Raw genomic sequence first — 18,093 nt, forward strand, 5'->3', positions numbered from 1 at the left:
TTTTCCCAAAAACGTTGTTTTCAAAATACAGTATGATAAGATTTGTTCATCTATCGATCCAAAGCTCTCCTGGACCATTTATTTAAGTTTTTTTAAGAGAGCCAGACTATAATTGAAAGTTTTCTTCAGTTCATTCATTTCAAATTTCCACAACTGCTTACAAAAATCCTTTAAAACATACAACAATTAACTAAAATTATAGCAAGATTACAAAAGACAAAAAAGGCTAGTAGGCCTTAAGTTTTACGGATAGAAAGAAGTTTTTATGCAGGGAAATCTTGTATGTTGTACGTGCTATCTCAGCAGATAAACTATACGAGGAGAGATCGTATTAAAAACATAAAATATTGATCAATTTAGGGAGATTGCTTCGATTGTTTCCAGCCTGAACTTTCTGATAACTTTCTGATTATTGTTTTTATTTCAACGTTGAGTTTTCTACTACTATACACTACTTTACATTTTTTTAAGACCCCTAAATAAAGCTTTTGTGTGCTTTTTCAAAATTATGGTTTATTTACGGATAAAATCTCCCCTTTTTTGTCAACTCGAGAGAAAACTTGAAAACATATTTTATTCTTTATTTCGTTCTTAGGTTAGGCATGTTCATGGAAGAAGCGTACACTATTTGGTTAAACCTCTTTGTGTTTTTTTAGAATTAAACCCCTGTCCTTACTCGATGCAGCCCCTGCACTTAGGGACGGATTGAAGCGGCAAGGATGGGGGTTGCTATATAATTATTGGTTTTTGTGCCACACCCTTCAGATTTGTAGCGCAAATTTTGTGCCACACCCCTTCCCTGTAAATCTGTCCCTGCCTGCGCTGAAACCTCTCATCTTTTATCATTTTTTGCAGAAACAAATTTCTGTTTACAAATTACAACCGAGTTTTACAACAACGAAAGACTTATCCTATTCAAAATTCCCAAAAATTCCATTGCGATGAGTCAGTATAATTTGTACATTGTTATTCAACAAAAGAAAATAGTTTGTGTAATTTAAGATGCGGACAAGAAGTTTGATTAACCATAATCAAGCTTTTTACTCTTCAGCTTTCTGATATCTGCATTTCAAAGTTTTAAAAGATTTGTTGAAGATTATTTTTGGAAGGGTGAAACTAAATTAAGATGGGTGTCTCTATTTTCTCTTAGTCACTTCAAATTTCACCAATCACATTAGAGTTTAAGCTACTTTGATACTTCATTAATTGCTATCGTTTTGTCTTATTGTTAATGATTGTTTTATATTCGCCAATTGTGTGATTGGAAATTTTACTTGAACCAATCAAGATGAAGCAGCTCTCTATTTTGTAGCTGCGTTTAAAATGGCATTCAGAAAGTGATCAACAATATAGGAACGGAAAAGCGTTCAAGAAATGGTGTAACAGCGATTTGAACATGGTGCAGTTAATTAAACGAAATTTGGCTTTAACAGCCGCTCTTGTTGGAGTTTTGGAACTATTGAGTGCGTTAGGATGCTTAATAACAACACTTCTACTCGGAAATGTTACTAACACCGACTTACAAGCAGGACAGTTATATGCGAAATATTACGACTCTTCATCTCCAACTCGCAGATTTGGAGAGAATGGCGGGACGTATTGGTGGATTGGTTTGCCGGTGAGAAGCTGTTAGATTTAGTAATTATTCAACGATTAATTGCGAATTAACTTCTTAAAGATACCAGCAAATGTTTTGAGGGAAGACCAGCCCCCCGATCGTGTCTATTCCAAGGTTACAAGCTTGTTTTCATGTTGGGAAGGGCCTATTTTATCGTGTTCTGTTAACAAAACACACTTTTATGGCGATCAGAGTCGATGGATTCAAAATTTAACTATAGTTAAGTGTGCTGAGATTCGAGTTATGTCGCTGATTGTGCGTGAAACCACGATATCTGCATAATCATATGGAAAACATATGTTGCAGCAACCCGACCCAAGGTTCCTAAAATGCTGGATGCATTAAGACAACTTAACAGCAACCAATCCATGACGATTTCCTCTAGATCAAAGGTTTACCCCAGGGGTGGATTCCATGTAGGGTAGAAATCAGTCAACTCTTTCTATCGTTGAAGCTTCAAACTGCTTATATCACAAACATTTATTCATCCACATGTGCGTGCAAGTGTGGCAAAAACGATCACTGAACATGAAGAGTTCATTCTGAAAATTACACAATTTATTCTATGCATTAGAGTTTGAAATGCAATAAATTATATTCCTTTTGACTTTAAGCATTTTGAGCCCTTAAAGCTTTTTGCCTCTCTAGGGATCCTAGAGAGTGGGGTACAGGAGATAAACTGCCCCTTTTGACCTTTGATAGGAGGGACAGGGGGCAAGCCGAACTTCTCTTTGTCTAAAAGTGCTCTTTGCATCAGCCTTTTGTCGTTACCGACAATATCAATGTGAATTCTGACTGTCGTGCCTTATTCCTGAGAAAATTTTCATCTTCCTTTGGACTGTCAGTGTTTGGAGCCCTCAAAATTTTTTAACCTCTCCAGGGATCCCAGAGACTGGGGTACAGGAGAGAAACTGCCCCTTTTCCCCTTTGATAGAAGGAACATTTACCCTTTGCATACAAGAAGATTTCTCATGCCAAAAGCTAGTCCATTTTCAATATGGCTACAGAATCAAAGTAAGGTGACAGTTACTATACAGCATCAAAGACCAGATGACAGATTAGTAAAACAGTAATTGTCATTTATATTTTATATCGATGCATATGATCTTAAATTTCTTATTTGTATGTATTCATAATGTCTTGATTTTCTAGTTTCTTCTTCCTGGCTTGATTGGCATTGCTGCATCTGCTACAAGGAGTTTCAGAGTGGTATGTGTCACATTTCAGAAAAATGCAACAATTAGCAGACTAGTATTTAGATTATATGTTTTATGAAATTTACGTAAACATAAAATACCATGATAAATTTGATAGGGGTGAGGATTGCTCAGTGTTTAGGCTCCCTGAGTTCAGACCCAAAGATCCATGGTTTGATGTCCCTTTCATGGCTAAGCTTTCTGTCAGAGTAATGAGAGTCATTCTGAAGACCGCCGGCTCTCAGTAATTAAAGACATGTAATCACAAGATGTGGTCACATTGAGAGGAAGGACTGCTAGATAAGTTTAGCTTTTCAGTGTCCTAAAACTACCTTTAGAAGCTAGATAGAACACAATGTGATAATTTTTAAAGCTTTTAATAAGGCTACGTTGCACAACTTATTAAAAATTCTTCTATGTCTAGCAGTATGAATTTGTGTCAGTTCTTTAATTTTTGCTTACACTTTCAATGAACAAATAAAGTGATTGTCCATCTGTATCATGATAAAACAGGTTTCAGCACTCAAAATTCAAGCATATTACATCTTTCAGAACATTACTCCGACATTTTATTCTCTGATGACTGTCAGATGAAAAGCTTTGAGTTAGAAAGCTAAAGTTAGTATGTTGTGAATGTTCGCTTTTTTTTAAAGCCATTTTAAAATTCTGTACTGCCTAAATTTAATCGTACATTATTTTCTTGTAGATGATTGCATTTATGGTTTCAAATGTCTTGTCATTCTTTGCTGGTATTGCATTGGCCATCTTCGTTGGCCTCTTTTATAACCTTTGGAAAGTCCCAATGACTGCATATGAGGCTAATAACTGCGTCTTTGAATATCACGAGCCGACTTCTAGAACCTTTTGTCAATGTGTAATCAGCGACAAGACTCATATTGAGTTAATGGATGCTGACAGAATGTGGGTTTATGGTATGCACTGATTTTCAGTCACTATTTTTTATCAGTCAACGTTTAGAAAATCATTCAACAATAATGTTGTTATTGAGAAATTAAGAGTTAGTTCCACTTTGCCCATTTCAAATTCTAACACTAGCCTATGGCAATGAGGGGACACATGCCCCTCCCCCCACTTTTCAGAAACAGTGGTTAGAGCCATCCTAGGGCAGCTTTTGGACCTTTTTCTAAAACTGTAACAATGTTCATTTAAGGTGATATGCATTTTAATGAGTTAAAAAAGAATTGTTTTTTCTGACTTAAATGTATTCCCTTATATGTATTCACTTATCACCAGTCATTATTTGGTTCACCGTTGTATGACAACAATCTACATTAGAAAAATGATCATATATATATGAAGCGTAAAGGCAATCAATTTTGAAATATTTTCCCTTAGAAGATGACGATCAAAGAACTCTTTCTCTTTTACTGCATTCTTATCATATATTTCCTTTTAATTTCAGTTCAAGCTTGTGATGAGGTGGAAATCATTGCGATGATGCTGATTATCATCATAACAATGGCAATTCTGTCATCATTTTTGGCCCTTTGTTGCAGCTATATTGCTTGCTATGCCCTGCGATTCCCAGAAAAACCTGTAAGTATGATGAATTTCATTTTGCCAATGTTTTCGTTCAGTTTGTATCTTTAAATTGTATATATATATAGTTAATTTGGTTTTATATGTTAATGTAAATTACCACAGGGTTGCTATGTATTCCCATGCTCCATGTGGTATCGTCCGAGAAATTTGTGTATGTTTTGTAAAAATATTTATGTGAATATAAAAAAAATTCATTTTAATTGCTGAAATGCAGGTTTAGGTCATACATTTATTTAGCAGGTTTAGGCCCTTTAACGCTAAGCATAGTAAGACAAAACATATCATTTTATACAGTGGTTTTGCAGACAGTTGGTTAGATGTTAGAGGAAAGGCTAGTGTTTTAATAAGATGACATCAAAAATTTCCATTGTTTTAGACCATTGCCTTCCAAAATATTTGGGGGCAAATGCCCTCTCGCCCCATGTGTCTGCCAATGAGTTTAAAGTACTTTTGGTCCATTGCTCTCAGAGTATAACCAGATTCATTGCATTTAGAAATAATGACATCAACCAGATTCATTGCATTTAGAAATAATTGACCCTATCACAGTCACGGAATATGGCTATCCACTTAACACTGAATTCACATCTGTAACACATCAGTGCTGTAATCCCCACTAGATAGCCTGAACTATATGTATTTGTTATTAAACAAAATTTGAACACAGATGGCTGTTGCAGAGAGGAAAACATGTTGAATTGGTGCATAAGCAACAGTCCAAAAAGAATTTGTTACACGTACAAGCCTCTTTAGCCCAGGCCCTTCACTTTAAAGTCCTTCATAGAGTCTGACTGTTCAGAATGCTGGAAATCACAGCTTCCCTTATCCACCCTCTCCCCATCTGCCCCTTGCTTCTGGTAGCCTTATGGGGAACCATCCTATCATATATCATTTCTTATTAATAGCCTTTCTTTTAAATTCTTAGAAAGCCCAACCAAAAACTGGATTCAACCCTCTTCCGGCTAATTTCCAACTTCAAGAAACACGAGCTGAAGAACGCCCAATGTTAAGAGAACAACCTCGCCAAGATGCACCCTTGCAACCAAGAAAAGATTTTGATATAGAGCCACCACGGCCATACAAGGAACAATATGGTTCCCAGTATCCACCACCCTATCAACATGACTCAGAGCCAGAAATGAAACGTCCTCCATCCCCAGATGAAAAGGAAGACATTGATGCTGGGTGGTTGTAAGTCAATCAGGGCTGTCTAGAAAGCATCCATCAGAAATACACATTGTCACACATGTCTTGTTTCACTTGCAGTTCATGGGGTTGCAGTTTAGGGTATAGATGGAACTTAAAAAACATCCTGTACAGGGACATTATTTTGCAGTATTTAATTAATAGGAACTTGAGGTAATTAGTTTTAGTAATTTCATGTTTTACAGTGTCAAGTTTGTTGTAACTATGCACAGTTATTGATAATTTTGCAAAGATGAGCTGATGAGTTCAGGGGATTTCATCCTGTATTTTCTTAGTGTTTTAAGAAGCAGAAGTACCATAATTGCACTGATTATTTTATCCAGTATATAACAGCAACAAAAGTACCAGGTGCACATGTAATGATAATATTAACAGCGCCAAAGGGGTTTAGCATCCCCCTCTTTCAGTCAGGTCCTTATGAATTCTGATAACCACATAATTATTTTAATTTGTTTGCCCCCCCCCCCACCCCCCAACACTGACATTCAACATTGCTAGAGAAGAAGGGATGACTGCCCCAAAAGCAAAGTTGCTTTTTGCCAATCCAAATGTGTGAAGTTGATACTTAAGTGTACAAAGAATTCTGATCCCAGCAGCAGTATTGCGGGTTCTCCCTCTGTTATTGGCTAATATGAGCAAGGAGGTTAGAACCATCAAACATCATTTCTGATTGACTACAGTCACGAATCATTCATTGAAACCAACTCATAATGATATTTTTTCTTTAGTGAAAGCAGAATTTAGTACACTGGCAGACACCCTGCCTTTAATACACCTTAACATTGTCTTGAGGGTCTTTTAATGGCTCCTTCCCTTTAAAAATCCCCTTTCTTATCCCCTTAGCGAGCTCTGCATACTGTAATGTTTTGCCTCACGAAAATGACCTAAGCTTGCTTACTTTGGAAATGGCACTGCTGGGGCGTTTACTGTTTCAGACTTAACTTGTTTCTGATCTTCCCATGCGATAGTCACTATCAAGCTAAAACTAAGGTTTTCTTTCCTTTGTCAGCCATCGCAATGACCCTGCCAAATATAATCTTTGTCTGCTTATAAAAATTCAAGACGGTAAACATAGGTACTTTTGTAAACTAAATGCAGTCATATTGTAACTACAGGGCCCACGCCACGAAGTTAAACATTGGGGGCAAGGCTAACAAAAGTGGGGGGTGGTCAAGGCTTGTTTCACCTTTTATTGCATTCTTGAAATCATTTGCTTCCGAAATAATTGGAGGCCCCGCCCCCAGCTGGCGTGAGCCTTGAACTGGTTATGTGTTGTTGTTTTTCTTTGTTCAAAGATAACCGTTTGAGCTCGCGCTGATGCAACAAAACTAAATACTGTCAAATTGTAACTGGCTAAAGTTTATTTACACTGAAACAGTTCTGTATCGTCCTATTTAATAATCTTCGTTATTTTTGTTGATTAATTTCAGGATCAAATTTTCTTGATTGAAATTTCCATTTAGATTTTACGTTTTTCCTGTTTTTATGCATACTCTATTAACGCAGTAAGACCGGTGTATTGCAAACCGTTGATTTTCCGGGGGTTGTCCAAGGTCCGAATTCGAAATATTGATAAGAAATGTCATTCGCACAACCTGTATTTCCAGATATTAGGCAGTATAATCCCGAAAACTCGAACTTCCCTCCTGGAATAACCTTTAATTATCTTACCTGTTTTTGCATACCCTTTAGAAGCTTCCAAAATACCTCCGAACCCCTAATGTCACCGGCACCGTGGAGCAGGGGGGCTGGGGGGCTTTAGACCTTCCACTTTTTGCAAAAAATGACAAATACTAAGCAATAAACTACCAGTAAAGCCTCTTTTTATACGATTTAGCCCCCCCCCCACCCACTGTTTTTAGACCCCTCACTTTTCTCAACGCTCCGCGGTGCTTGCAATGCCACCAACTTTCCTTAACTCGAACAGCATTGCATACCCCTTGGAACCTTCCCTACAACACCCCCAATTCCTAAATAAGCAAAACTCCGTTACCTCGCGTTTTTATATCCTCCCCATGGAGGTTCGAGAAATCGGGCTTCTGCTAAAGTTTTCACAGTTTATGACAAGTTGTATTATTTCATATCCTTGAAGTCATATTTAATGGCATTTGACATCACCTGTTTCTTTTTAAAACTCGCCTGTTTCTCGTCTTGTCTAACAAGTTTCGTTCATAGACGCATGCACCGGAAGCTATCAAACTGGAAGGATGCCCCACAACAAGGGGAATGTGCCACTCAACTTTTGAAACTTTAACATTTCTTATAAGTTTTAATATATAATGGCGTCATCAATTTATTGGGGAACATTTTTTATTTTTCCGTCCAATAAGTTTCGAAAAGAAACTTGTTGGGTAGAGTTTTCGCGTCCACTCTTCGATGTTTCTCCTATTTCCAAATTCCTCTTTGGCACTTTTGTCAATGCATTCACTTTAACTTAATGCTGTACTTTGATGAGGATAATTTGATTTTATTCTGTATCTCAAGTTTTATGCGAATCAACCAATCATATCGAAGTATTGCGAAATTTCGGAGTAGCGAAGTTGCGAAAAGTCAATTTTAACATAATTTTTGCTGGGTGACCAGTACTCGTTTCATATTAAGAATAATCCAGAAATAAGTTTTCTACAAAGTATGATAAGCATTTGATCTGACTTAAGAAGATTTTCTTCTTTCTGTAATTCTGCAGCAATGGAAATACCATGATACCAGGGGCGTCGCCAAAGGAGTGGTGGGTGGGGGTGGAGGTGGCGCTGAATCCCCCCCCCCCCTAACACTTTCTCAGTCAATACAAAAGGGCAATAGGAGAAAATCTTTCTCACACCGAAGTATTTTTTCTAACCTTTTTGCGATAACTGTAATATTCTATTATAGCTTGCTGTGACGTAATAACATTTCTGTAGCAGTCGACTTTCAAGGTATGACGTAAGATTATTCATCTTATTATATAAAAGTTTTAGCTAACTTAATTTTATCCTTCTAGTTTTTACATTTCCTTACGCACAGGACCCTAATGATAGCAGTATCTTGTCATACTGATAGGTTATTCCTGTATAAACATTCGTGTAATATTATCATTATTATTATTGTTATTATTGTTATTTGCGTTGAAATGAGATAACGTTCAAAATATGCTCGCCTTGTCTCAGATCTAAGACCGAGGTTCAAATCCGTCATATTTGTAAATCTCTCCATCAGCTCTCTTGGCATCTTCGGCGACTCATGCAGCTCATTCCTTGAAATGTGTGACTCTCTTTCCATCGATGATCAACACAAACGATATCTCATTTCTAAGCTTTCTACGATATCCATTCGTACCACCTATAACATTTTCTGCTGTAGGAACAAAACATGAACTAACCCAGAGCTACTCCCCTTTTAACGTTTTTTTTTCTTTTCTATTTACTACGATTGTAATAGTCTTATTTTGTAAAAACAGGCTAGCCAGTTACAAATTACCTTGTAATAGTGATATTTGTAATTGTAGTTTAACTGGAATTCAAAATGAAAAGCTTCCATGACCACACCCTTAAAAAGAGAGACACTTCTGTACCCCTCTGAAAAAGTTGTTGGCCTTGTTCCTCCTTGACACTTATGTGCGTGAAGAGATGAATAAAACGAGATAATGAAGAAGAAACCAAATGAAAATACCATCACCGTAGTTTATAAGATAACAAATAAAATAAACCATGATTAAATAAACAACAAGTGTTAAGAATTACAGTATCATACAAATGGTATGTATAAACAATAAAATAAGCATAACAATGGCTTATGGGATTGCCAGGTTAGAATGTAGATTTCCTGGAAATAATGTAAACTGCCTCGTTACAGAACAGATTATTTCGAGGCTAGCTCACACCGGTCACCACTGTTTAAAAATAAAAGGTTTGGATACTGTTAATGTGGTTTCCTCTAGTTGCAAAGCCTTTATTTGTAAGAAAAAGTTCAAAATAAAAGTGCAAGTCTTATGTAAAGTTTGGTATGCATGAGTTTCAATAGGTTGCTTGTTTGGTTCCGGAAATCTGCGAGGGCGATTAGAGTTAGAGAAGGGGGCAATTATAGTTAGGAGGACCGACTGCTACCCTAGCAACAGTAGAAATCATCATAGGGTCTCAGAATCTTCAGATCCAGTGTCTTTGAAGTTAGTTCGTTAAACCTATTGGTGTATGTTTTTTAAGCTTCTTTATCACCGTGTATGCTAATTAAGACTTAGTGAGATTACATTAGTTGAAAGCTGTACAACGCGCCTCCACTGCGTTTAATACTTCTGTCCATATGATGGTGGTAGGTCTTGAGTATTTTGTATAATGACTGGCTGTGGTTGCATCATAACAGGCTGTTGTACAATGACTGTGCTTGGCTGAGACTGTAAAGCAAAAACCATAATTACCGCGACGGCAAACGTTTAGTTACGGGTAAACAAAAATTTATGATCCATAATATTTGATATAAGCGGGCTACGCTCCTCCACAGCGTATTTTTGGTACCTTTTCTAGTTAAAGGCTTTTTTTACAACCGGCATGCTTTGTGATTATATTATCAAACCAGCCTAACATCGTACTGCATGAAAATCCAAAGTACAATCAATTTTTTCTCGTGTAAAAAGACAGCTACCGCAAAGCATGCTGGTTGGGCCAGAGACTTTAAACTTTAATGCAACACCTAATACAAAATAGCAAATAAGACATCGCAAAGTGACAACAAGCCGAAAACCTACTTGGATCGAAACGGATCGGATCAGATTTTGTGTTGCGCACGCGCTATGGATGCAAAAATGGTCACATGACAGATCCGCGACTGACCGAAACGGTTCGACAAAAAATTGAAATCATTCCAACTTGTTTGATCTGTTCCGGTACAGTAGTTTTCTTTTGATCAAAATCGAATTAAAACTTATTAAACAATAGAGCACTTGCGTCATGAATTCCAATCTGAAACGATCCGCGGATCGAACGGAACTGATCAGAACAACACGATCTGATCCAATCCGTGGATCGTTTTCCAGAGCGGGTTTTCGGCTTAAGACTATAATAAGCAACCAAAAGGACACTGCACAGGAGCGTGATTGGCACCCAGGCTCCAAAAGCTTTGCTATCATTGTTGTAACGCAGTGCAAACAGATTGCTATATTCAAGTCGCCTTTGATATGAGCATGTGAACATTTGAATGAATGGAATCAATATGTTAGAAAAAAGAGCTTAACAAAGGCTATGTTGTTGAAAACGAGATTAAGTTGTCGTCTTACCCCAGAACAGCACGTGGCAATGCATCCTAGAATCGCGGCTGCCAAGCTGACAAAGGCAGAGATCACAGCAAATATGACGATGCTCCACATAAGGGTTACGATGGTCTTCAATGTGTCACAACTATCAACTGCGAAAAGTATAAGTTAAAGAATTCTTAACTGATGACGTCACAAAATATGTTTTAGTGATGACGTCACAAAAATATGTTTTAGTGATGACGTCACAAAAATTAATTTTTTTGAGAATTTTTTTAATTTGAATAACATAACCTGAAAGAGTATCATGAAATATCTCTAAATATGTGAAATCGGTTAAATTAGTTATATGTTGGCTGCAATATGGCAATATGAACGCAGGCAACAAGGATGAAAAATGTTTTGAGCCAATCAGACTGTTTGTTTACAATTTTAACCAGCCAATGGTATAGCGTCAAAGACAATAGAAATCTGGAGAGAAAATAGCATCGAATCAGCCTTAACAGTAACGCTCGCACCTCCTATCCAAAGCTGTGGGGAAAAACCGGCGCCACAAAAAGTTAACGCTGAACGCGAAAATTGTCATTATTGAAGTGCTTCATACAATTATGCATAGCAAAGGAGTATATCTAAAACTTTGCCGTCCCCATTTTTGAAATTTGGTCGTTAACCAGAGATAAGCGATGAAACGTTTAGCCCATTATTGCCCTGATTGAATCTGCTTACGTTGGTTATGGTTGGTTGTACTCCAGCGGCATCATGTCATTTTATTGAAAAACAGGTCATTTTTTACTTACAAAGTATGTACGTCGTATATTTTAAAGTAAGACGGAGAGATGATTATCAAACTCGGGTTTTTTCCCTTCATTCTGCCTTTTTCTTGCATGTTCTTAACCCTAAGACAGTCCGTCAACTTTCTTTCATAGAGTGCGTTCTAGAGTGTTGCGTACAGAAGAAATGCATATCTTGAGAAAATAGCGGCATTGTTGCAAATATTTATTCCAAAATCATATGCCTATTCCTGATTTTGGTATTTTTGTAGGTGCAAGCAATGGTTCTTCTCATGGCAAAGTTTTTTAGGCGATTTGTCAACGAATTTTGTGGACACGAATTGTTATAAAGGCTTCAAAACGTTAGACAGTAAACGATAAAATGTTTTCTCTAAGCACGCAACGGTCCACGCTATCTGTCTCCACTGAAATAAATCCCCTGGTTTTTTTAGTGACTTAAGTACGGATTCATTTGAGAAAAAACTCAGAAGTACTTACGAAGTGCTTGAGGGTTCAAGAATTGTATTCTTCTTTACTGTAAAATGTAGAGCGTCTTTGTTGAGTGAAAGGTTCAAGGTTTCCCAACTTTGCATGTCAATATATTCAAATATTTTTGCAAAGTTTCATTAAAAAGAGTTGGAGAATGTACCACTTTACAAAATATAAGCTCAATAATGACCCTGATCGTTGTATTCCAATAAGATAATGAGAACTCAAAAAATGTAGCTTGTTATATCTCAATAGCTTTTTCAGTTGAAGGTTTGATTCAAACTTTTGCAGGTCATGCAGAGGTTTCAAATTTTACTTTACAAATTTTTAAACAAGCAATTTTTGAAATAACAAGTAAAATGTGCACAATTTTTCAAGGTTTATTTTTGCTTAAATTTTATCAACGACCTGTAAAAAGATTTCAAAATGACCTGTTTTTCAATAAAATGACATGATGCCGCTTTCTTGGAGTACAACCAACCATAACCAACGTAAGCAGATTCAATCAGGGCAATAATGGGCTAAACGTTTCATCGCTTATCTCTGGTTAACGACCGAATTTCAAAAATGGGGACGGCAAAGTTTTAGATATACTCCTTTGCTATGCATAATTGTATGAAGCACTTCAATAATGACAATTTTCGCGTTCAGCGTTAACTTTTTGTGGCGCCGGTTTTTCCCCACAGCTTTGGATAGGAGGTGCGAGCGTTACTGTTAAGGCTGATTCGATGCTATTTTCTCTCCAGATTTCTATTGTCTTTGACGCTATACCATTGGCTGGTTCAAATTGTAAACAAACAGTCTGATTGGCTCAAAACATTTTTCATCCTCGTTAACGCAGGCACTCTACCTACTAAAACATTGTAAAACATTAAACCAAGATATTTGTAATCCGTTAGCAAACTTCCAATCATCGATTGGCAATATTACATCAAAAGCAGAAGTCTTGTATAATTCGTGGACCTAAATTAAGGAACCAATGTAGCAAAAGTTTCAAACACTCGTGGCCATCTTTCTAAATGGTTCGAGGGAACATAACAAAGAAATTGCTTTATGTATCTCTGTTTCCGTTTTTTTCCGATTTGCAGTGGTGATTCCTTTCATTTTTTTGCGGCTATTCAAAAACTGAATGTAAACTTGTACTCTTTGGCGTTCTACACAGTCTTGAAGACTCATTGCTACCAATGAGCCATTGCGCTACGCAAGCATCCCATAATGCATTTTCAGACAGTCTGAAATCAACTATGGTTAATCCGTAGAAGTTTACTGCCATTGTTTGGGTCATCGCAAAGGCTCATTGTTAGCAATGAGTCTTAAACACAATATATTGCCTCGCAATTTTATAAGGCTACATCAACTAATACAAATCAAGACCCCCGGTAAAGCAGTCTGGACAGTCAAAGTATATATCGCCTTGGAATGTCTTTTGGCTACATCTCTTATACAAACCTTTGTAATTATAATAAGCCCCCTTGTGTAAACATTGGCAGTTGGTGCTAGTCGTCATTTTGCAGTTGTTTGTAATTGCGTCAACAATGGCAGCCCATAGACCAATCACAATGAAGAGCAGGATGGAGGCTACGCCGTCGATTATGAAGCAAAGGATGTTCAACACCATGAATGCGATCATCTAAGAGAAATGATTTATCGATCGATGATTGATTTCAAACTGGTTACTGAGAGAAATGATTAATCGATCGATGATTGATCCCTAACTGATTACTGATTCCTAACGAGCATAAAGATCAGTGCATCACATTCTTAACCACCCAGCCGGTGAAATTAACGCAATAACAAAAGATTAAAGGTTAAGTGATCGACGATCGCATAATGCTGATTAATCGCTGAATAAGTGAAGAATTCAAAGCACCGAATCATTTTGCTGATTCTTTTAGGGTATACTTACTGCACAGTAGTTTTTCGTTATTCCTGTCACAATACCAAGGATTCCTGGAATCATGTACTGCAAAAGAAATAATCCGGACACATAGATTACAATTTGGACCTGAATGGTGGGTAAACATTACCCTAAGTCGGTAAGTTTTGCTCTTTGGCGCACAATAGACGGAAAATGTTGGGATCGCAATCAGAATATGGGGGGGGGGACAGAAAATGCAGGGAAAGGAATCAGAAAAAATGGGCAGAAAACACAGGAACCGAAGTCTCAAGACAAACGGAAGAAGCTTCTCAAAGTAGCCTGCGTGCAGACTCTGAAATTTAAAAGAGGAGAGAAAGTAGAGTCTGCACAACAGAGCCGCTTTTCTTGTTTGCTGACATCAACATTTTAATTCTAAGCACTAGAACAACAACTCCATTAGTGTGCAATGTTTTTCTGTAATTTCAGTTGTTCAAAAGCACAAACAGACCTATTCGATTATCCTGATACCATTCATTTATACCATTCAAGGCGCAACTTTGAAAGCTGAAAAAAGCAATTGAAAATCCCCCAACCAATCAAATTCGGTTCCTTGATTTTGAGGAACCTGTGAACAAGAAAATCGGCTCGGCTTCGCAGACTCTACTTTTTCTCCTATTTTCAATTTTGTCAACAGAGTCAAACATGAATAGAAATGAGGTTGACGTGATGAGATCAGACAAAAAGCTTTAGTTTACTCAAATGTTTGCTTTTTTCAAAGCCATTTTCAAGTTTTGTACCACCAAAAGCATGAACTTTTTGCTAAATGTTGGGGGTGTAACCCTCTAAAGACCCTTGCAAATCCAGCATGCCTTGCGACTTTTTTTTCAAGACCCGCCTAAAACCGCACTGCATGAAAATACTACAGTCCATTTCTCTATTTGCTGATTATGCAAATGCCTTTAAGAAATCAATACCCTTCAGTCTATGATTCCATTTATTTTGTCTTAAATGAATTGACAGTCAAACCCCCTGGCGTTACGTGTTCAGGGGGTACAGTCACAAAATTGTGATTGCCAGCACATAACAAGGATCTCTATTCTGTGTTACCAGGTTGTTTTATTGTTTATTTGTATGCAAAACCTCAAAAACAAAGATACGAGACGATAAAAGACCTTACTCACTCTATTGTTGAAAGAAAGAGCTTAAAGTAAAAATATTTCAATTGAATAGCTGTTCTTTTTGAAAGATGTTGTGAGAAAAACACGAAAGTTTTGGAATCGAACAATTTAATTTCTTTTGTTGGAAGCTTTCATACCATGGAGTTATGTCGCATGAATCAGAGCGGATTCCATTTACATTATGCTTGAATATTCATGCGATTCATTATTAAGCACGCCTTAGGACGGCAATCTGTTCGCGCGACGCGAAGCGGTCAGAGTTTACTCGTGCGTTCGCGAGCGCCCGAAGTCCATAGCTTCAGCTTTCGCCTCTATCATTTCGGTAGTTCTGCAGTAATGGATTTCACTTGTGAGTTGTCCAGCACGCATGCGTAAACTCCGTTGCTTCCCATAAAATGAGCAATATCGCCTAGTAGGAAATTGGCTTTTTTCGGATCCTTCAAATTAGGAGGCCAGGGACCAAAGCTCCTATTTTTTGCGAATAATACAGCGTTTTTCAATTATTTTTTGTAAAGGGTCTTGAACCCGCTCTTTGCTCATTGTTTACTCCAGGACAGAGGGCTGCCTCACCCACCTGAAAACTTAACTCCCTTGTCATCACATCAATCTCGAAAAAGATCCTTCGGCCAATTCTTTTCTAGCCTTTATTATATATACATATACGCAATTAATGTAACATCTTCAGGGCAACAGCTGCACAATTTTGCTCATTTTTGAAATAGCGTTCCGTGCCAGACTTTTAAATAAACTTTACCCGCTCAGCGAGCGCTACAACGCTTCGCGAGACTTCGTGCGCGAAATTTGTGGCAAAGGTTATCAAAAAGATCTTGTATTCCAGAGTTTTTTCTTGTTCTCAAAAGACAGAAGTTTAAATGAAGGAATATTCAAGGAGAAGATAACCAGATAAGAAAGTATTACGCGCGGGCTCGGCCGCAGATTCTTCACAATGCACGGTTATAAGCAAAGATGAACATTATTGCGCGCGTTCCCCGCGAAACGAAACTTTACCGCCTTGCAGACGAATGCTTTGAGACTGCTGTTTAGCAAAAAGTCCAGTAAAATAGTTGTAATATAAAGCAAACGTTTAATATTTTACTTATTTGAGTTTTTGGACATGTTAAAGGTGTAGAGTCGAAGTTCATGTTGAGAACTTGAGAGAAAGTCTGATAAATACGAGTTGGTACGACAATTTTTGGCTTCTTGCCAAAATATTTCCTCGCTTCGTTTTTTTTTATTTACTTCATGTGATAGCTTCGTGTTATTCACTGTGGCAAAGTTACATAAGTAGCAAAGTTAAGGTCAGAAATAAGTGCAAAGGACAAAGTATTAAAGGACAAAGTATTAAAAGACAAAGTATTAAAGGTCAAATTACCGGAATTCCTGCCCAATATGGCGTAAGCGTCGTGCTTGCATTTCCGAGTTTTCCTCCCAGAACAAAACTGCAAATTATAATTATCAAGCCAAAAACCAACTCGATACCTCCTAATACCAACGCTGCAATCGCATGGTTCTTTGACACTTGTTTTCCAGACATTTTCTTATGTTTTTCCGTTGAAATTTAGGCGAAGTAGAAATTAACGTTTGGCTCAGCAAAACTCGATCGTAATGTAAAACTATTAATTTGTAAAGCTTGTAAAGCTCTTGTTTACTATTGGCTGTTTCTGTATCCATTAGCAACAGTGCTACAAACAACGCCCTGAGATAATAGACCACCTTAAATCGAGAGGCTGTTTTCTAAAATTAGTATCAGGGGGGTTGGAAATAATTATGATAAGCGTATGCGATAACAATCGTTTAGTTCTCATGTTGGCTTGAATGTATTTGAAAATACAAGCCGACATTTGACAGACGTTTCAAGACATGCTCATGAGAATTCCACCAAAATATTTTAAAACGTGGTAAATCTTTTGTTAATTGTTGCTAAGAGATGAGAAAGTCTTTTGTCTTTATTTATTCATTGTTTTCCTGCCAAGCAGTTTCTATCCTTGGTAGGAGTAGAGTGAATGCTCGAATGCGCTCCCAGCGTGCGATCGAAACACATGTGCGATACCAGTTGCATGATATAAAGCTAAGGCCTGGTTCAAACGTCGCGCTTCTCATGTGCCGAACCTAGCTCGAGAATTAAGTACATGAGGGGCGCGACGTCTGAATCAATTTGGTACGGCAGATTGAGTGTTAGGAGCGGCAGACTAGTTTGGATCGGCAGAGCTTGTCGAGCTGCACGACTCCAGCACGGCACGGTTTCAAGCGTCGAACTTGTCATGTACCAAACTCAATGCATAATTATATTTAATTTATTTACCTGCCCAGAATTCATTGCTTTCTCGGAGGGCGCATGCGCTTCAAACAAATATTTGAGATTGAGCGCCTTAACCAAGATACTTCATGTAACAATCCTAAAACCCATTTGGCGCGACATAATTAAGTTCGACGTTTGAAACGGGAGTCGCGCTAAACATGCTCAAGTGTCGCTCCAAACAGAGTTAGGTTCGGCACATGAGAAGTGCGACGTTTGAACCAGGCATAAGGTTTATGGAATTCCAATAATTTAATGCAATGAAACTTTAAAATATAAAAAGCAAAGTTATGGAAGATGAATTCTATGACATAAAAGGCAAAAGTATGTCTAGAACTCATGTACCGCATGAATTGCTTTCTCTAAGGGGTCCATTTTAAAGATTTTTTTAATTTTAGCAGGGTGTGCACGTTAATATGGCCGTCGCTATAGAAGGTATGACCCCCTAGGAAAAATATGCAAAAAATTTTCAAAAAAGAAGTAAATTGAGAAGTATAATCATTTTAAGGAAGTGAAGCTTTGAAAAGATGGCGAGAGTTCCTCAATTCGGATAAATGTCAGAAAATTTGGGCTACAGACTCTGGACATCCTGTTGTGTGTCTTTTGCCTAAAATCGTGGGCCTGAGTCCCCCCCTTTTAAACCCCTCGACTATTCAGACTGACTAAATCGTAGGCCAAAGGAGCCCCCCCCTTAATGT

General features: G+C 37.6%; 2 protein-coding genes across 2 annotated transcripts; one reads left to right on the top strand and one right to left on the bottom strand.

Moving 5' to 3' along the window:
• Nucleotides 1-1,326: 1,326 nt before the first annotated feature.
• Nucleotides 1,327-7,717, top strand: LOC135690323 (uncharacterized). Its single transcript, XM_065207842.2, has 5 exons — nt 1,327-1,618; nt 2,771-2,827; nt 3,521-3,746; nt 4,238-4,371; nt 5,303-7,717. Exons 1-5 carry the CDS (start codon nt 1,397-1,399, stop codon nt 5,570-5,572), a joined length of 909 nt encoding a protein of 302 aa, XP_065063914.1. The 5' UTR covers nt 1,327-1,396; the 3' UTR covers nt 5,573-7,717.
• Nucleotides 7,718-9,228: 1,511 nt separating this feature from the next.
• Nucleotides 9,229-16,727, bottom strand: LOC135693902 (uncharacterized). The gene is made up of 5 exons (XM_089116042.1): nt 16,472-16,727; nt 13,970-14,026; nt 13,513-13,693; nt 10,829-10,956; nt 9,229-9,949 (listed from the first exon to the last, which is right to left on the bottom strand). Exons 1-5 carry the CDS (start codon nt 16,631-16,633, stop codon nt 9,842-9,844), a joined length of 636 nt encoding a protein of 211 aa, XP_088972168.1. The 5' UTR covers nt 16,634-16,727; the 3' UTR covers nt 9,229-9,841.
• Between the last annotated feature and the right edge of the window lie 1,366 nt (nt 16,728-18,093).

The sequence above is a fragment of the Rhopilema esculentum genome, chromosome 1 (assembly GCF_057945365.1).
Source record: "Rhopilema esculentum isolate cy_ngs chromosome 1, ASM5794536v1, whole genome shotgun sequence".
Classification (NCBI taxonomy): Eukaryota; Metazoa; Cnidaria; class Scyphozoa; order Rhizostomeae; family Rhizostomatidae; genus Rhopilema; species Rhopilema esculentum.

Excerpts from the sequence above, each read along its gene's own strand:
- LOC135690323 (XM_065207842.2), top strand. The coding sequence starts at position 1,397 with ATGGTGCAGTTAATTAAACGAAATTTGGCTTTAACAGCCGCTCTTGTT. Across the intron at positions 2,828-3,520 it reads CTACAAGGAGTTTCAGAGTG|ATGATTGCATTTATGGTTTC; the intron begins GTATGTGTCACA and ends ATTTTCTTGTAG. Across the intron at positions 4,372-5,302 it reads TGCGATTCCCAGAAAAACCT|AAAGCCCAACCAAAAACTGG; the intron begins GTAAGTATGATG and ends TTAAATTCTTAG.
- LOC135693902 (XM_089116042.1), bottom strand. The coding sequence starts at position 16,633 with ATGTCTGGAAAACAAGTGTCAAAGAACCATGCGATTGCAGCGTTGGTA. Across the intron at positions 10,957-13,512 it reads GGCTTATTATAATTACAAAG|TTGATAGTTGTGACACATTG; the intron begins GTTTGTATAAGA and ends TACTTTTCGCAG. Across the intron at positions 9,950-10,828 it reads TTGCCACGTGCTGTTCTGGG|TCTCAGCCAAGCACAGTCAT; the intron begins GTAAGACGACAA and ends TTTGCTTTACAG.